The 20,733-nt window shown below is 45.4% G+C and overlaps 1 protein-coding gene across 1 annotated transcript in view; it reads right to left on the minus strand.

Moving 5' to 3' along the window:
* Window positions 1-20,733, minus strand: part of USP13 (ubiquitin specific peptidase 13) — a 122,748-nt gene that overhangs the window by 36,084 nt on the left and 65,931 nt on the right. The window contains exons 9-12 of the mRNA XM_008266542.5: window positions 14,319-14,390; window positions 13,867-13,960; window positions 2,552-2,677; window positions 825-978 (exon numbers count right to left, since the gene is read on the minus strand). Of these exons, the coding sequence (XP_008264764.3) occupies window positions 825-978; window positions 2,552-2,677; window positions 13,867-13,960; window positions 14,319-14,390 (446 nt within the window). The remainder of the gene's footprint in view (window positions 1-824; window positions 979-2,551; window positions 2,678-13,866; window positions 13,961-14,318; window positions 14,391-20,733) is intronic.

Below are 20,733 nucleotides of genomic sequence, written 5' to 3' on the forward strand. Positions count from 1 at the left end.
TGCAAACTGTTTAAATCTTTACTTAGTATAGAGTTGATCTTCTGTATATAAAGATAATTCAAAATAAATCTTAATGAAGAATGGGATGGGAGAGGGAGTAGGAGGTGGGACAATTTGGGGGTGGGAGGGCGGGTATGGGGGGAAGAACCGCTATAATTCAAAAGTTGTACTTACGAAATTTATATTTATTAAATAAGCTTTCTATAAAAAAAAAGAATAAGATGGTCCAAGTCCTTGGGCTCCTGCACCCATGTGGGAGACCTGGAAGAAGCTCCTGGCTCCTGGTTTTGGCCTGGCACAGCTACCAGCTGCTGCAACCATCTGGGAAGTGAACCAGCAGATGGAAAATCTGTCTCTCCCTCTCTCTCTCTACAACTCTGCCTTTTGTTTTTGTTTGTTTGCTTTGCTTTTTAACTCTGCCTTTTAAAATAAATAAATAAATCTTTAAAAAAAAAAAAAAGGAAAAGAAATGCACATCTGGTCATTTCCCTCAGACTTATAGCACAATTTATGAGGGATGACTTAAAGAATCTTCTACACAGATCATTGTTGATCATTTCCTCCGAAATTATATTGACTTCAAGCCAACTAGTTGGCCAAATTTACAGGAACTGAAGTAGGTTTCATCCATAGTGCCTCTGTAGAACCTGTGATGCATGTGAGTCTTCCCAAAAGAAAGTCACATGGGGACTAAGGGAAACCTGGAAGGAGACGGGCCACAGACTTCAACCGTGTACTGCTGAGGTGACGTTTCAGTGCCTACGCCATATTACCCGAGACACGGGTCTCCCCCAAGAAGACACACACAGGCCCATGTCTATTACCCTTGTTGGTTGCTGCCTCCATGGCCACTGGTAGCTGCATCAGGTAGTCCACCCTCTCTGTGTAGCGGACTTTCCGAGTCTGACAGCACTGGATGCGTTCTTCCACCAGAAACCGAAAAACATCACTTGGGTTTTCTGAGCCGATGCGGTTCCTCTGCAGATCAGATTTCCTCCAGTTAGTAAATTTATGAATATTAAGTCACAAATAAAAGTTACAACATCAATTGTAAATCTACTGTAAAGATCTGACTTTATTAAACATGTTTTCTGGGCATGACAGTTCACCAGAGAGCTTAAATCACAACGCAATGGGATGTATCAAAAGTCTGAAAGTGGAGATTTGATTAAGTAAATACCAGATCATCGTGTGAATTAATATCATGTAGCCATTAAAACCACAGGAGGGAGAGGCAGTGTGGCATAGTGGGTAAAGCCACCACCTGCAATGCCAGCATCTCTTATGGGCACCAGCTCGTGTCCTTGATACTCTATTTCTGATCCAGCTCCTTGTGAATGCACCTGGGAAAGCAGTGGAGGATGGCCCAAGGGCTTGGGCCCCTGCACCAATGTGGGAGACCTGAAAGAAGCTCCTGTATCCTGGCTCCAGGAGACCTTGGTTCCTGCAACAACCTTGGTTGCAGCTATCTGGAGAGTGAACCAGCAGACGGAAGACCTTTTTCTCTCTTTCTCAGTCTCTGTCTCTCTCTCTCTCTCTCTCTCTAACTCTGACTTTCAAATAAATAATAAAATTTAAAAAAAAAAATCACAGAAGGACTGGCAAATAGAAGAAAGGGCAGGGTGAAAGAGCCAAAGGGAAGAGAAAGGGGAAAAAAATAAAGGACTGCTCTGGGAAAATGAAGGCTTGCAGGCTATCTAAACACAAGAAAATTCTATACAAAAAAGAAATCTTATTCTCCCAGCTTCAGACTGGCCCAGCCTTAGCTATTATAGGCATTTGGTGAGTGAACCAGTGGTTGGGAACTCACTCTATCTGGGTCTGTTTCCCTCTCTTTCTCTCTGTCTCTCAAATAATTAATTTTTTTTAAGTTTCAGATTTAGAATTTTTAGATTAGGGATGCTCAATAGGTAAAATTTATGCAAATATTCCAAAATCCCAAAATATTCAAATCCTGATATACTTCTGGTTTCAAATCTTGCAGGAAAGGGATCCTTGGCCTGTGACATGGGAAGCAGCTAGAGTGGTCCATGGACAAAATGTTAGCACTGGCCATTGGCAGGGGTTGATATTAGGGGGCATCTTTATTTCTCCTTTCTGTTATCTGCATTTTACACAAAGAACACTTTTATAATAAAAAAAAAAAAAAAACAAGTTTTTTATAGGATGAAAAAGTGCTCAGTGCCTTTCAAGCAAAGAGTGACCATCTCTGAGTGGTGGCAGGGAGGACACCAAACGCCACGCAAGGCTCTCAAGGGGCTTTGTCACAGAGACCAGATTTGATACGTACGCATATATATGGTGAATGACAAATGCTCCTATGACACACAGACTGAAAGGAGCACAGAGAGACCAGAGTGTGGAAAGCAGGGCATGCGGGGAGGTCATATCAAGTGGGCTGAGCAGGAAGGCCTCCGAGAGGCTGATTCTGAAGCAGCTCGGACGGGGGAGGACTGGGGTGTTCTGGCCGAATGGGCAGAGGCACCGTGACCCAGCCACGGTGGATAATGCTCACGACCCTTTGCAGATTTTTGTAGAGCGACTCACTCACCTCCACAAGATTCACCAGGTGCAAGAAAAACTCCTGGGCATCTTGCTGTCTGTTCGAGGAGAATTCCGGGTGGCTCTTGCTCACAAAGGCCTTAAACATGCGTGGAGAGATCCCATTCTGGTGAGGCTAGAGGAGAAAAATAACATGGACTTACAATACTTCCGTCCACAGTAACAGCCCTGGGTGGCAAGCAGAGCAGGGCTTAGCATAAACCCTGTGCTTCTGATGAGAAAACTGGAGCCCATTGAAGTTAAATGGTCACAGCCAACATTCACTGGCCGTTTAGCAAGGACCAGGCCTGCGCTACCCACCATATGTAAGAGTACAATGGGACTCTTCTTGTTGACTCAAAACTAAAGACATGGCCTGATGAATATCCCACCTTCAAAAGACATACACTAGGCCCATTCTCATAGGCCTTGTTAATGGTGGCCAAACTCGTCCATCACAGCCCAGGCTAGAGAGGTGTCAGGGAGGAGGGGCCTCTGAAGGCAGTCCAAGGTCAGGGGAGTGCTGCAGAGAACCCCACAACGCGAGAGTGTGCACAACAGGTGCAACCAGCACCCAAGGGCGCAGCTCGGGAGCCCATTCTGTACTCTGGTAGGACACTGATGTCAGTTTCCCCAGGGACTGAAAGGATAGTGCAGAAGGTGGTCACACTCCCCTAGAAAGGACCCTGCATACCATGTCCGTTTACAGAGGAGGCTCGGGGCAGGCACTTGGCAAAGGTCCTTATAAAGGGGAGGCCAGGGGACATCTCTCAAGAACTACTCTCATGTCCCCAGCAAGACCAGCCTCAACAGAAGACATGGGACACAGCCACCAGGGAGCCAAACTGCATCAGCCATGAGACAAGGCTCTCCCTGCTTGTAATCGCTCCACTGCTTGACCCTCAGCTCTGGAGCAGCCAGAAGAGGAGAGAAGGCAAAGGGGCGGGGCAGGAACAAGAGAACCAGAGAATGCTGGCACTAACCCTTCTGCACGACTGCTTCCTTAGACTCCCAAGCTCAGGCGGGGAGAGAAGCTTCAAACTGGCTCCAATGTGAACTGGACTTTCAAATACTGACAATCTATCAGAAATCACTGGAAATCTAGATCTGCCTAAGACACTCCAAAGAGGCAGTTTGGGAAGCTGAGGGCCCAGTGAGAGAGCTGGGCACCTGATAAAGGTATTTGCTGAGCACTCCCTCCAAGTGTGACTCATCTAATAACTCCAATGCCTGCTACCTTGTCACTACACGCAGTGCTAGGGAAACTGTGTCTGGCAGAGAAATGCCACATAGGTCTTTCAACTCCCAAGTGGTATTGGCAACCAGACTGTCATGTAGCTAAAAGAGAACCACAAGGGACTCCAGGATCAGCTCTGTTTATGGCAAATACGAAGAAGTGGGCCCTGTTGCACACACCAGGTCTCAGAAAATGAACCTCACCACGTTTGCCTAGAGGCAAAAGTGATGCCCTCTTTGCAAACACTGTGGCTTCTGCCCTTTCACTTGGCCATAAATCTCCCCTCGCTCAGCTTCCAGGCCCCATTCTCCCCCTCTGAAGTCCACAGAACCTGCCATTGGGGCCACCAGCTGGGCTCACCACGAATGCCTTCAATTTTCTTAAACGTTCATCCTTAGCAGGAGGAGGCTGTGCCTCAGGCCTCTGAGCTCTCTTGGACATTCAGGACAGTATCCACAGTCCGAAGACCACAGTGGGTTTGCAGAATTGCACAGTCAGACACAACAAACAATGAGAAAACTCCTTTATGTATCTCGCTGCAGCCAACGGGGTGGCTCTACATATAAAACCTCTCCAACACATATGTTCTAAACTAAGTTTTCTTACGAAACTCTGACGCACTTTCTCGTCTTGCTATAAACATTCTAGTTTAGTCATTTAATGACTGCTGACTTCACGCAGAGCACTATGGGGCTGCAGCCTTCCAGGAGCTTACACTCATATATGAGAGACACATACACTTAGCTATATTTTTTAAAAGATTTATTTATTTATTTATTTGAAAATCAGAGTTACACAGAGAGAGGAAAGGCAGAGGCAGAGAAAGAGAAAGAGATCTTCCATCCGATGGTTCACTCCCCAGTTGGCCGAAACAGCTGGAGCTACCCTGATCCGAAGCCAGAAGCCAGGAGCTTTCTCCAGGTCTCCCATGTGGGTGCAGGGGCCCCAGGGCTTGGGCCATCTTCTACTGCTCTCCCAGGCCATGGCAGAGAGCTGGATCGGAAGAGGAGCAGCCGGGACTAACTAGAACCAGCGCCCACATGGGATGCTGGCGCTTCAGACCAGAAGGAACACTACAGGGCTAGCCGCTCTTAGAAAATTCCCCAAAGTGATGGCATTTAGGCAGGTGAGACTTGGATCCTGCTATAAACAACCAGTTTACACACATACACAGCTTCAAATGTGCTTCCTGTACTAGGTAAAGATCAGTTTATATCTACAATTAATTTACTGCCCGTACATTTACCTCCTGGACACTATTTAGAAGTCATAACCTCCTTTATGCACAATGCTGATGTATATCTACATGGTATCTGCTGACATAGGCATGCAATAATAATGCCTTATCTTTGCATAATGGCTACATGCATTGAATGCAGAATATTTATTGAGTGTGATAAAATGTCAGACACCATTCCAGGTGCTTGGATGAATACTTACTAGGTGCTAGGCACAATTCTTAACATTTTATACATGTATTTTTTCTTAACTCACACAATCCTGTAAGGTGATGGCAATTCTCTCCACTTGGCAGATGGTGAAAATGAGGCACAGGGTTGTTAAGTGACTGATCCAGGGTTGCATAGCTAGAAAAGTCCCTACACCCACCTTCTAGAGTCCTAACACTACTTCTGGTTTACATGCTTGATTCTCACCTGATCCCATTCTTCTGGTTGCAGAAGAGGGAAGATAACATGTCTTACTCTGAGTGAGACTTCAGAAGTCAGTGTTACAGGACAGCCAAGCAAATATTCCTCCACTCTCAGCATCATGGAGGCACCACATGGAGTAAATCTTTTCATTTTTGTGCATGTTCTGTTTAGGCATTAACATATGGCAACAGCCACTGCCTGCTGCTGATGTGTGATTTCTTTCAAGCTGCAAGCCAAAGTTGATGTGGCTGCCAGTACCCAACATAGACCACAGAAAGCAGCTGCTCTAGAAAGTTCCACAAGTCAGTAAACTCTGAAGAGTTGGCTGCTGCTCCATGGCACCATGTGGCCCAACAACCAAGCTGGGAAGCTTCAATACAGATCCTGGTGACAAACACCACAAAGACCAACCCCCGCTTGGGCTGCGGCCTACTCTCATTCATCTCCTTCCCATACCTCTCCCCTTCTGTATCTACTCCATGTCTTTGTTTTCCCTCATCTGACTTTTCTCAATCCTTAGTTCAACAGCCAAGTTATTTCTTGAAAACTGTTGGTCATTGGGAAGTCATCTGAAAAAGCTTCCTAACCAGAGAAATGCTGCCCCTCCCTCTCTACCTATGCGTCCCTCTCTACACCAGGCTGCAGCCCAGTCCTGCGTTTGAACATTTTATCTCAGACTCAGCCACACCACACTAATGCCTTGTTCTTCAGCTGGCCATCTGCCTACATCCATTCTAGCTCTGATGTCAGAGGCTGGTCTTATGAATTCTCATGTTCAACTACTGCTACGTTCATATCATGTCTAACTAGAAATGCGGGTTCTGAAACAGGTGAGTGAGTGGAATCAAGACTCCAGATCTGATCTGTGGTTACTAATAGAGTACCAAAACTGCAATGTATAGGAGTGAAATTGACATTTTGAGATTCGATGACTGTTTACAGCCCTTATCTCTTCTGTTGAGGAACAGTGGTGGTTTTTCATTTGTTTTCTTACTATTTGTTGAACTCTTTACTTATGCGTATAAAGTAAACTGAAAGTAGATCATTGTAAAAATTAAGAGAGGGGGCCGGTGCCGCGGCTCAATAGGCTAATCCTCCACCTAGTGGCGCCACCACACCGGGTTCTAGTCCCGGTCGGGGCACCGGATTCTTTCCCGGTTGCCCCTCTTCCAGGCCAGCTCTCTGCTGTGGCCCGGGAAGGCAATGGAGGATGGCCCAAGTCCTCGGGCCCTGCGCCCCATGGGAGACCAGGAGAATCACCTGGCTCCTGCCTTCGGATCAGCAGCAGTGTGCCTGCCGGCCACAGCGCGCCAGCCGTGGCAGCCATTGGAGGGTGAACCAAAGGCAAAAGGAAGAACTTTCTCTCTGTCTCTCTCTCTCACTATCCACTCTGCCTGTCAAAAAAAAAAAAAAAAAAAAAAAAATTAAGAGAGGGAATAAGAGGAGGAGGGCCGGCGCAGCGGCTCACTAGGCTAATCCTCCGCCTTGCAGCGCTGGCACACCAGGTTCTAGTCCCGGTCGGGGCGCCGGATTCTGTCCTGGTTGCCCCTCTTAGACCAGGCCAGCTCTCTGCTGTGGCCAGGGAGTGCAGTGGAGGATGGCCCAAGTGCTTGGGCCCTGCACCCCATGGGAGACCAGGAGAAGTACCTGGCTCCTGCCATCGGATCAGCGCGGTGCGCCGGCCGCGGCAGCCATTGGAAGGTGAACCAATGGCAAAAAAAGGAAGACCTTTCTCTCTGTCTCTCTCACTGTCCACTCTGCCTGTCAAAAAAAAAAAAAAAAAAAAAAAAAAAAAAGAGAGAGAGAGAGAGAAGGAGGAGGAGGCAGGGTGGAGCAGGAGCAGGAGGGAGGGTAGGAAGTATCACTATATTCCTAAACCTATATATATGAAATACATGAAATTTGTTTACCTTAAATTTAAAAAATAACTCCAAATCTAACTACCAGCTCCAAAAAAACACAAATTAAACTATTCCTCCAGGAGACAACCCTTAGACAGTCTTAGAGCAAATAATCCTGCTCTTCAGCAAGTCAATTGCTTGCAAAAAAAAAAAAAAAAAAAAATGAGGGGGATTTAAGAAAGATATCTTTGATACAGCAGGAAAAAAATCTGAATACAGACTGGGAATTGGATGATACTAAGAAATGGTTGTTAATTGGCCAGTACGCTTTTAACACAACTTTTTAACAAAACCTCAATGTCAACTGAAAAATAGGTGATACTAACAAATGGTTGCTTATTTGCCAGTGTGCTTTTAACACATTAAAAAACTTTTAACATAATATTGATGTTAAATGAAAAAAAAAAAACAGGTAGCAGAGTTGCATAGTAAATATTTATAGGTGAAAAGGAACTTGTGTTTAAAAACTGAAGGGAAAGGAAAAATGGAAAAGGAAAGGAAGGATTGAGTTTAAGGGGACTGATGGATGGAACCAGACTGGCAGAACAGTCATTATGAAAGCTAAACAACAGAAACATGGAGACTCCTTATTCTATATACCAAGTTTAAATTATTTTTCTTAAAAAAAAAAAAAAAAAAGTCAGACTCTTAACATAGTTCCTAAAAAGAAAAAAAATCCAATATTTACCTGACAGGAGAGACACCACAATCATGGTAAAAAAAAAAAAAGACAAAGAACTCAAATAAAGTACATTTCCTACTTGACCATGGGTCAGTGCCATCACCTGTTATATCCCCTATGGGCCTAAAAATCTCACAAACTGACCACAAGTCAAACCCTCCTTTCAGGAAGTACACACTCTCCTCAGGGGCTGCCTCTTGGACACCTGCAGCCATGGCTAGCCCTGACCACTAACTTCGTAACAGGAAGGCCCAAAGAGCCTCCAAAATACCAACCACCTAGGGAACCTGCTGTATTAATAGGATACAGTACTTACTCTCTCCATCAGCAGTTGCAAAACAGATCAGCTAAAATTAGAGAGAGGACTAACGGTGTTCAGAATCTCTCCCAAATGCTTACACTGGACTTTCTGTTTAACACAGCACTCCGGGCAGACAGCCAGACACTGTCCACTCACAGTCCCCAGGGCCTAAAGCTTTAATTAATAAGCAAGAAGCAAGATTGAGGCCATTTTCACACTAGAGCAACACTTGCACAGATACTTACAAGAGCATAGGAGAAAAGGGAGAACACATCTCAGCCTGTTCCTAAAACACAGAAGTGCAGAGTCCATTGATTTAAACTTTTAACCTTAAACTATAAACCTTGGAACAGTAGCTTCTGCCCTGGTCCAAACGTCAAATCTCCTAAGCCAGTGAAATGGGCAAGGGACATTCCTGAACTACTACTCGTATTTCAAACTACTACTCCAGTTTCAAAAATCTGAAAAGTTGCATTTGTCCAACCTAGCAAAACAGAGGCTATAGAAAACAAAAGTCGTTTCTCTGAAGGAGAACATTCACTTTGCTTATGGCCACCTCAGGTGATCACTGACATCATAATTAAGAGTGTTAATTGTCAAAGGAACAACACAAATCATGTGCACTAACTCCCCATGTAGGACCTCCATCCTTAATGAGTTGTACTATGAGAATCGACTGCAAATCTTGTTCTCAAACTGTGCTCTGTATGTTGTGTGGGGGGGGGTGCAAACTGTTGAAATCAGTGCTTAACATGCAGTTGGTCCTCAGTATATAAAATCAAACAAAAAAATGAACCATTATGAAGAAGGGGATGAGAGAGGGAGAGGAAGGTGGGATGGGAGTCGGGGTCAGAGGGTGGGTATGGGGGAAAGAACCACTATATTCCTAAAGTTGTACCTATGAAAAATGCATTCATTAAATAAAAACTTTAAAAAAAAAAAGAAAATAGAAATCTGATGTTCAGAGCTACAATTATATCAACTCAAAGCAGAACACTGGTTATCTCATGCTAATAAAAAGATGAGACTGACAACTATGCATCAAACATCATGAAGATGGGAAATCACATTAAAAAGTCACTTAAGAAATGCAGTTTTGGAGGACATTTGGTGTGGCAGTTGAGACGCCACCTGGAATGCCCATGTCCCATGTCAGGTACCCAGCTTCAATCCCCAGCTCTTCTCCCAACCCCAGCTTCCTCCCAATGTAAACCCGGGGAGGGGGTGAGGAGGTAGATGATGGCTCAAGCAGTTGAGTCCCTGAGACACACATGGGATACCCAGACTGAGTTCCAGCCTCCTGGCTTCAGGCTGCCCCAGCCCTAGCTGTTGTGGATGTTTGGGAAGTGAAACAGCAGATGGAGGACACTTCTCTCTCAATCTCTTCCTTTCAATAATAAAATAAATAGAATAAAATAAAATAAAATAAATTTTTTTAAAAAAAGAACTACTCTTTGGAAAACAGAATTATTTTATTAATTATAAATAATATTATTTAGTATTCACCTTTAAAATGTTTGAAAGCACTGTTTTAGAATGCATAATGATCAGTAATCTTTTTTTCTAAAGATTTACTTATTTATTTATTTGAAAAACAGAATGAGAAAGAAAGGAAGAGAGAGAGAAAGAGGGAGAGGGAGAGGGAGAGGGAGAACATGCTTCGACTGCTGCTTCACTCCCTAAATGGCCACAATGACCAGGGCTGGGCCAGGATGCAACTGGAAGCCTGGAATTCCATCCAGGCTTCCCTTGTGGGTGGCAGGAGTCCAAGTACTTGGGCCATCTTCCACTGCTTTCCTAGGCACATTAGCAGGGAGCTGGCTCAGAAGTCATATAGCAAAGACTTGAACCCAAATAAGGGATGTGTGACAGGCAACGGCTTAACCCATTGTGCCATAGGAATATATTTTTTGAAAGAGAAAAAGGGTCTATTATATAGGGGCTGGCCTTGTGGCATAGTAGGTAAAGCCACTGTCTGTGACACCGGCATCCCATATGGGTGCCAGTTCAAGACCCAGCTTCTCCACTTCCCATCCAGCTCCCTGCTAATGTGCCTGGGGAGAGCACTAGAAGATGGCCCTGCAACCATGTGAGAGATTCAGAAAAAGCTCCTGACTCCTAGCTTTGGCCTGGCCTAGCCTCAGCTATTGTGGCCATTTGGGGAGTAAGCCAGCAAATGGGAGATCTCTCTCTCTCTCTCTCTCTCTCTCTCTCTGTGTCTCTCTCTGTCTCTCTCTGTCTTTTCCTCTCTCTATGTAATTCTGACTTTCAAATCAATAAGTAAATCTTTTTAAAAAGGTCTATTATATAGTGAGAATGTTTTATCTACTGCAAATGCAATTTAATATTAAAAGTCATTCAATAAATCCAAGTAGAAATGGCAGTACCTAAAACTTTTTACAGATGAAAAATTAAGCATGCATATATTAAAAAACAAATTTCACCTTGTTCTGTGGCAAATCAATGTAGTAGCATAGTCTCTAAATGACCCAAGATATGAGACACTGGTGAGAAATCCATGTCATCTAGTAATTATTCAAACTTTAACTGCTCCGTTTTGTCACCCACCCATCAACATCCACGCAGAGGCACTGGGAACCTGAAACAAGTCCTGTAACAACTGTTTAGGGCAGCAGGATAGGCTGGTGGCTCAAAGCACAGCTACGAGGGCACACTGCCTGTGCCACTCCCAGATCTGCACCGCTGGGCTCTGGCTCGTGACGCTAGACTCCTCTGCCCAAGTGGTTACACAGGCAGAGACTGGCCCTTTGCAGGCCTTATGTGATGCTGTGATGCGATCATTTGTGAAGGCGGGCCTGCAAAGACGCATTTCTGTCACCTGATGCCAACTCATCCTTCATACTCCCCTCCGTCACACGCTCTTCTCATAATCTAGCCCCATCTGCTTCAGCACCCCCACTCTCTTCTCTTGGGGCATTTCAGCTTCATCTGCGAGTCACAAACACCAGCAGTCTGGGACGGGGCCACCTGATACCTGAGAGAAGAAGAGTCCCACGCACGGGTTCCTTTACACCAACTGTAGGTGAAAATCCCAGCCAGTGCTTCCAGAAGTGGCTCCTGTGCCACCCAGGGGCGCAGAGACTTTTGCTATGAGTTGTTTGCTCAAGTGGTAGCTTGCAATGGATAGCCCCATGACCACACGGAAAATCAGATGGCCAACTTGAGCCCGATTTTGAATTTTAGAGAACCTTCAGTAAGGATTGGATCAGAGATCTGCACATTTCCCACCCGGCAGAATAAGCCCTCCCCACCCATACCAAGACGTGCATGGATGACAGTCAGGGTTCTCCCTCTGTGGAACTAGACCACGCTACCCCAGAGCCAGAAAGAATTTTACAATGATCCAGATCTAGGGTCACAAACCCAAGTAGAGTACTGGGCGGTCACAAGTCACATGCATGTCCCATGTAAAGGAAGGGCTGCTGCTCAGCTCCATCTGCCATCGTGGGCCCGGGACCACCAGGGCTTCTGACTGTTAAAGAGAAGCTGGAAGGGCCGGTGCTGTGGCACAGCAGGTTAACACCCTGGCATGAAGCGCCAGCATCCCATATGGGCGCTGATTCGAGACCCGGCTGCTACACTTCCAATCCAGCTCTCTGCTGTGGCCTGGGAAAGCAGTAGAAGATGGCCCAAGTCCTTGGGCCCCTGCACCCGCACGGGAGACTCGGAGGAAGCTCCTGGCTCCTGGCTTCGGATTGGCACAGCTCCAGCCATTGCGGCCAACTGGGGAGTGAAGCATCGAATGGAAGACCCCCCTCTCTCTCTCTCTCTAACTCCGACTTCTAAGTGAAATAAATAAATCTTTTAAAAAAAAAAAAAAAGAGAGAGAGAGAAGCTGGAAATTCAGATACTATGTGGGGGCCCGCCAAAGCACGGCTTATACGCCAGATGTGGCATAAGTTACATAGCTTACACAGCTGGAAATAGAGCATTGGTTCCCCCTGCTAGCCTTGGACCCTGGAGGTCTTCAGATCTGTCACACAAAGGCCACTGCATCCATGGGGAAAGAGGGACAAAGCCCCAGGCAGTCAAGATTCGAAGACTGAACATGTAACATGTTTTTTGTAAACAACAACAACAAAAAAAACTCTTTCTTTCCTACCATAAAAGAACCTTGTCATAGCAACAAAACCAAATGTAACTTCCGAACATCACTAACTTGACAATTTCTGATTTCACATTTTCTCCAATGAGGAGATTCCAAAAGCACAAGAACAATCATGGAACATACACAGATGTTATTACCATTACAGAGAGGCTGAAATAAAACAGTCCCAGTCACCACCAAGGCCAATTCTGCCATTTGAACATCTCAGAGGTAAAAGAAAGCTGGACAGGCCCTTCCTACAGCTCTGAAGCCAGCATGTCCCCCGCCACCTCCCAGACAAGGTTCTTCTGTCACTGGTGGAGGTGGATAGGCACCTCTCACCTTATGGTGCAGGGTACCAACGCACCTTGAGGACCTACGTCCTCCCTCTCCCGCTCTGCTCCACCACGCTGGACATTCAGATGCTCTGTTCCCTCTGGGCCCTCTTCATCACTCTCTTGCTTCTCCCCACTCACTGACACCGCCCCTGTATGCTCCCCTTATGGGTTTCCTTCTTCTGCTTGCTCCAGTTCCACAACTAGCTGCCTTCACTGACTTCCCATTCGCACTCTGTGAACAGGTATGAGTAAAGGATAAATGACTACAAGGCAACCACAGGAGTCAAACACATTGAACGAGCTTGCCCACTAAGTCAAGACAGGATATTCCAAAGGGAGAGCAGGGGACAGTGAAGTACAAATATCCTTCAGGACAAAGCCAGAAAAAGGAGCTGGGGCTGCCCGACACAGCTGCAGAGGCTGGGCACTGCAGAATTCCAAGGGCGCAGCAGATTACAAGTCGTGTCCTCCAGAATTACGCAACCAGTAGGGAGGATCCAGCAGCCCTTGGGGCAGGCACAGGGAAATGCAGGTCAGGAGATCAAGCAGGCTGCCATCATTCTAACAATTAACAGTGACTAGCCACTGCCTTCCCAGACCACAGCAGAGAGCTGGCCTGGAAGAGGAGCAACCAGGACAGAACCGGCGTCCCCAGCCGGGACTAGAACCCGGTGTGCCATCGCCGCAGGCAGAGGATTAGCCTAGTGAGCCGCGGCACCGGCCAGGGCTGTTTCTTAACAAGCAGCCTCTTGAGAAATCCCAGCCTCCAAGAAACATATTGTGAGGGCAATATGAGGTCACCGAGGGGAACACGTTTACACTTTCCTGAGGCTTATCCTTCTAGCTCAGCTCTACTTTGTGAAGAAGGGTGTTGCGAAAGACTGATCATGATGGCACATATATAAACTATGAAGCCACTGCCACTGCAAACCCCAACCTGGAAAATTCTTACAGCGATTTTTAAGAGCATGCAGACAGGCCCCTGCCACTCTGAAATGAAGCTGCCTCAACGTGCAGCCACCCTGTGCCAAATCACAGGAAACCCGCACTCTGGCTGGGAAACGCCCTCCTCCTGAACGCCCTCCCCGCCCAACCAGGGCACATACCTTCTGTTCCTCCTTCATCACCTGTTCAATGAGCTCGGATTTCATGGGAGGCTTTGAATACTGGCCTGAAAGAAGGCCGTGTCCTAACTTAGTCCTGGCCAGAGGGAGAAACAAAAGCAAAAGGTCATTGTTGTTTTCCACAGACACGTTAAAATTACCTGTGAATTTCAGTAAACGTATGGGCTTTTAGGTGAACTATTTTATCTTGATTACTCACAAACACAATGATTTGATTCTGTTTGATGAAGATTCCATTTTCAAATTTTCCTCAGTATAACTGTATTAATTTCTTTCTTATAAAAGTAACACAGGCTCCCCTTAGAGCATTTTTTTTAAAAAAATACAAAAAATGAAGGAGAAAAAAATAACTTTTCTTTCATTTTGCAACCCAGAGATAACCACTGTGATCTTTATTGGGTACTTTTACTTAGAAACTGCTGCCTGGCACTTACATCTGTGTATTGAAATCTTGTGTTGGGTCTAAAGGAGAGTAGTCGAATATTCTGGGAAGGTTTCCTACATACCTAGAAAACAAGAAGGAACAGTCAAAACACAGCACCTGAGACAAGAACACAACCCAAACAAGCCACCATTCTCACTCACTAAGTCCATCCAGCCTTTCTGTAGAAATTAAACCCCCCACCCAAAGAAACACACTTCCTCTACAGCCATGCTCACGACCCTGCTGGAAGGGATTATGCTTCCATCAGTGGGTGCAAGCCCAGGTCGCAAGGTCCCCACCAGAGCAACCTGAGATGTTCTGATTTGAGGCCTGGAATTTGGTATCCTTTCGCAAATTCCTCATGTGGTTCTAACATACGAGCCTGGCTTGTGCCATCATGACCACCACCTCAAAAACAAATGAAGGTCACTCTAAGACCCTTCTTGGGGCTGATGTGGCACAGCAAGATAAGCCACCACCTGCAATGCCAGCCACGCTTATCAGCACAGGTTTCACAGCTCCACTTCCAGCCCAACTCCCTGCTAGAACTCCTGGGAAAACAGTAGAAGATGGCCCAAGTCCTTGGGCCCCTGCACCCACGTCTGAGACCTAGATGAAGTTCAAGGCTCCTGGCTTCGGATTGGCCCAGCTCTGGCCAATGAGGCCATTTGGGGAGTGAACCAGATCTCTCCCTCCCTGTCCCTCTGCCTTTCTCTCTCTCTCTTTTTTTTTTTTTTTTTTTTTTTTTTTGACAGGCAGAGTGAGAGAGAGAGACAGAGAGAAAGGTCTTCCTTCCGTTGGTTCACCCCCCAAATGGCCGCTACGGCCGGCACGCTGCGCCAATCTGAAGCCAGGAGCCAGGTGCTTCTCCTGGTCTCCCACACGGGTGCAGGGCCCAAGCACTTGGGCCATCTTCCACTGCCTTCCCGAGCAACAGCAGAGAGCTGGACTGGAAGAGGAGCAACCAGGACAGAATCCGGCACCCCAACCGGGACTAGAACCCGGGGTGCCTGCACTGCAGGCGGAGGATTAGTCTAGTGAGCCGCGGCACTGGCCCCCTCTGCCTTTCTAAAAAATAAAATAAATATTAAAAAAATTTTTCATTTAACCAAAGCTCTGGTTAGGCTCCTCTAAGTCCTATGTTTGTCTAGGCCCAACTTTGGGCCACCATGTTTGCCCTTGTAATCCAGTCAGGGCAAGGATCTTGCTAGGTCAGTTTAATGAAAACCCTTCATTCTTGGTCTCTGACCAGCCCAGCCTGCCTTCAGCAGTAATTCTACCAAGTCAGTTTAGCCAGAAACCCCTTATCCATGAGGTCTCCTGTTTGTAATTTTCCATTCTCTGAGCCCAACCTGCTCGTTGGTCACGAATCCCTGCTCATCCTTGTTGGAATCAGAGCCGAGCCCCGTGTGTCATCCATTGTAAGACCCGCTGTAATGATCCCCATGCCTACCCACTTGGTCTCCCTTGAATAACGTCTGCCTCACCATCTTAACAAGTGTTCGAGTCATTTTTCTCTGTAACATTAGGAATTGTTCCAATAATTTCAAAGTGAATCATACTGACAAAAACAACCACCGCTTCTTGAGAGTCTCCTACGTTATCTAGCTGAGTCTTCATTTACCACCATGCAAAGAAGGGACTGTTTTTATTATTTTCTCCATTTGAGGGATGAGAAATTGAGACACGAATTATTAGGCAGCTTCCCAAGCCCAGAGAGTGAGTGATGAAGCCTAGAGTAGGCTGGAGTGACCTGGCTTCAGAGCCAGGCTCTGAACCACTCTGCCGGCTGCACCTGCCTATTCCCTGTCCCCTGAGTGGTCCCAAGTACTCCCTTCTGACTAGTAGCCCTGATAGAGCAGTGTTGACCTTAACAGGTCTCAAATGTTAGCACAATCATTCTTTTTTCTTCTTCAGTTCGTTTCCCATTTTACACCCTCTGCCCTGTGCTGTTCTTTCCCTCTGCAGTCTTTGATTCTCTAAGCCTGAAAGCTCTAGGAAGAAGAATCCAGAAGCAGCTCCCTTTCTCTGGCCCTTCATGTGCCCTACTCTGCCCTCTCCTCTGACCTCATCTGCCACCAGTCTCGCCACCTGCCCCTCCTGCTGCACCGGGCACTCCCAGCTTGCCGCTGCTTCCAAGCCAGGCCATCTGCTGCCTGTTTCCTGGGACACTCTCCACAGACCCTTGCTGGGTGGCTCCTTCTCACGTCTGCTGAAAAGTCACCTCTCAGACTCCGGGCCAAAACAGGAGTAGCCACAACTACCACTCCTAACTCCCTACCACCTGCCTTCGGCTGAATTTCTTCTCAACGTGCACCACAATTTGCAATTACAATGATTTGCTTTTTATTTTTTTAAAAATTGTTAATTTTTTCGTTTATCTTCCAGAAGTCCACGTATACACGAGAATGGTGTCATATAAAATGTTTCAGAACATAGTCCTTACATTTAAAATATGAATATACATTCAATCCAGAATAATTTCCATTGAAATGCAGGATGGTCTTTCTCGCAACGTTGGATTGGCTTCTGCTTGCGCGTTTCTTTGTTGTATTTCCTCCTCTTTTCATAAAACCATTTAATCATCTGTTTATCTGTCATGCTGAATAGAAATGACGGGGACAGAATGTCTTGTACTGGGGGGAACTTGTTTAATTCAAACTTTGCCCAGACACTGGTCATGAGGGATTTGCTAACTAATCTTGACGGTGGACACAGCGCCTCATTTCCCCCTTTCTCGTCTTTTTGCAGCTTCCTTGTAGCTCCTTTTCCACTTTCTCTTCTTCTTTTCCTGCTCCTCCTCCTCTCCTGTTCTGCTTTCTCTGCCTTCCGTCTTCACCGTGATCCCTATGTGATTGCTCTGGATTTTGATCCCAAGATGTAGCTGGTTGCTTTTGCATGGCAGGATCTGAATGGTGGGTAGGACTTGAGTTTTTGAGAAGCCTTTTCCATGTGTCTCTGTGTGTTGGGCTTGTTGCAGACAGTCCATGTACTGTGCATCTTGGGCTAAAAACTGTAGGACAGAACTCATAGTTGCTTCAAAGCTCGTGCTACCAACGATGGCATCTTCCACAGGTGAATTCACATAGTGGTTCAGGCCAACCCAGTTACCCCATGAGCCAGATGTGCCTGTGTGACCTGACTTCTCAGGGCCTTTGAAAGCTTCAGGAGCTCTCTCCACTTCTCGTGGCTTCCAGGACACCCTCTACCTTCCCTGTGGATGGCTTCACTTTCCTATTTTCTTGTTTATTATCTACCTCTCTAGAGATTACATGCTAGGGTATAAACTCCATGAAGGCAGAGACTTTCTCTATCTAAAAACTGCATCTCCAGCACGAGAACAGCATCTGACATGTAAAAGGCACTCAGTAAATATCTGTTGAATGAATATATTCATATCATATAACCACATAACCAATTTCCATGAATGACCACCAATAACCAAATGGAAAAGGAATTATTGCAATGGAACCCTGACAGAGAACTATAACACACCAGCAGTGAGCAACAGCCTCTGAGGTGATCTCTACTGTCAGAAACTCTGAAACACCTGCTGTCCACAAACTCAGAATTTGTATCCCAAATTGTCCGCCCACATCAAAATTAACAGAGTACACTTCTCTGGCCTGGTCCCATTCAAATGACTTTTCGATATGTCACTAGGGCAACAATTTTATCTAGAAATTTCAAATGCCAAGAGCCAAACAACAGATAAACCAAACCATGAAACCAAACTACTTAGTGTAAGGCCACACTGAAGAATTCTTAGCAGTATACAAGGTGATGTATTCATTGGCTCTCTTATGATCCAGTTTTTATCATATCTTGGAACCTGATAAGATAAAAGTCTTGCAGGAAAGATGAACACTAGTAAAAAGATTTATGGTTTAAGGCAAGATTGGTAGAGAAGGGCAGAGTTATGGGGATTGAATAATATCACATCAATGAGGCCAGTGCTGTGGTGCAGTGGTATAATGCCATTTGGGCACCGGTTCGAGACCCAGCTGCTCCACTTCTAATCCAGCTCTCTGCTATGGCCTGGGAAAGCAGTGGAAAGTGGCCCAAGTCCTTGAGCCCCTACACCCACATGGGAGACCCGGAAGGAGTTCCTGACTCCTGGCTTTGGATCTGCACAGCTCCGGCCATTGCAGCAAATTTGGGAGTGAACCATCGAATGGAAGACCTCTCTCTTTTTCTCTCTCTCTCTCTCTCTCAATCTGCCTCTTCTCTCTCTCTGTAATTCTGACTTTCAAATAAATAAATAAATCTTTTTAAAAATCACATTAACATAAGAATTGATGAGAAAAGCAAAACTATCATAAAAAGAGCCATTTTACTAAAAACTTCATTCCTTTTCTCATCAATGAGGAATAGCCTCCATTACAAAATTAAATGAAAATGCATAAGTATTGCTAGACAATTTTTAAAATTTATTTTATTATTTGAGAGGTAGAGTTACAGAGAGAGAGAGGGAGAGACAGAGAGAAAGTCTTCCAGCCACTGGTTCACTCCCCAAATGGCTACAACAGCTGAGCTGGGCCAATCCGAAGTCAGGAGCCAGGAGCTTCCTCTGGGTCTCCCATGCAGGTGCAGGGGTCCAAGCATTTGGGCCATCTCCTACTGCTTTTCCAGGCCATAGCAGAGAGCTGGATCCAAAGAGGAGCAGCTGGGACTAGAACTGGCACTCATGTAGGATGCTTGCCCTGTAGGTGGAGGCTTAAAGTGCCCACTATGCCATAGCTCTGGCCCCACTAGACAATTTTTAAAGTACAAATACCTTCATTTGCAATCTGGTGGTTTTCAAAGACAAAGATGTAACTTGGCAGACAATCCATCCTGGTTGTTATCCAATTTATATACCCATATATTTAGATGTCATCGTCATCAAGAATTACTTTTAAATGGGGGGCAAGGCATTCAACCCAGCAGTTACAAAGCTGGTTAAGATGCCTGAATCCCGTATCACAGTACCTGGGTTTGTTTCCCAGTGCCCGTTCCTGATTCCAGCTTCCTGGCAATGCAGACCCTGGGAGGCTTCAGTGAAAAGTCAAGTAATGCCACCCACATGGGAGACTTGGATTTTGTTCTCAGCTTCCACACAGCCCAGCCCAAGCCATTTTGGGCACATGGAGAGTGAATCAGCAGATGGGAGTTCCCCTCTACCTCTCTCTCTCTTTCTCTCTCTCTCTCCATGTTTCTGTTATGTGTGTTTATATGTCTGCCTCTCAAATAAATTTTAAAATTTTTCAATGTAAACTAGGTTCAATTGGCATGCAAGGAACTATCTTTCCCAACTTACACCATTCTATCTTTCCCAACTCACACCAAGGCTGTCTGTAAGTCATTTAATCTTTCTGTGAGTCGTTATTTCAACTTCCAAAACAGAGACCCTGCTCCTGAACCTAGCCCTCTGAGTAAGGCTTGCTGGAGAAACAGCAGTTGGAAAAGTGAGTGCAAGTCTTCAAAACTTCATCACAAATAGAATGAAAAGATGTCTATTTTGCCACAAAAAAAATTTGAAAACCATGCATAAGGGGAGTCTTTATTTAAAAAGTTCATGAAAATGTATTCTGAAAAAACTATGTATATGTTTCAAAAAATTTTCAACAAAATATACTTAATTCCATTTTCCCCACAGATTTTTTAAAAATATCTTTGTATTTTAATCTAGTGATATTTGGTCAAAGCATGATTAGGATAAGAATAAGAATGAGCATCAATAGTAAGCTGCTCACGTTCTAATATGTACAAATGTTTAGAAAATACAATATATTCAATAATATCACATAAATTTCTAAGACTGTTGAAGCAAGCCTAAGGAGAGCTTCAAATCTCAAATTCAAACCACAGATGTGAGACACATCTTTCATTAAAGAAAAGATTCGCCAAACTTTGGAGCCTAGGAAGGACTTTTTAAATTGTAGATTATAAAGCAATGAACACATTATTGGACTTTGTTAAGACAAGAACATATTCTGAAAAACTGCTATCATCCAAAGTTGTACTTTTGAAATTTATATTTATTAAATAAAAGTGTTCTATTAAAAAAAGAACATATTCTGCTGTAGATCAAAGGAAATAATAATTATACAACACCTACTGGAAGGATATTCCTTCAACATTTTCAAAAAAGATCTTAGAGCATGAGTCATATTATATGAAGCCTCATTGTTCCCCAATCAAACAGTAATAACATGAGTATAAAACACTACCATAAGCCGGCGCCATGGCTCACTAGGCTAATCCTCCGCCTTGCGGCACCGGCACACCGGGTTCTAGTCCCGGTCGGGGCGCCGGATTCTGTCCCGGTTGCCCCTCTTCCAGGCCAGCTCTCTGCTGTGGCCAGAGAGTGCAGTGGAGGATGGCCCAAGTGCTTAGGCCCTGCACCCCATGGGAGACCAGGAGAAGCACCTGGCTCCTGGCTT

Source organism: Oryctolagus cuniculus, chromosome 4 (assembly GCF_051225735.1).
Source record: "Oryctolagus cuniculus isolate XC-2025 breed Fujian yellow rabbit chromosome 4, ASM5122573v1, whole genome shotgun sequence".
Classification (NCBI taxonomy): domain Eukaryota; kingdom Metazoa; phylum Chordata; class Mammalia; order Lagomorpha; family Leporidae; genus Oryctolagus; species Oryctolagus cuniculus.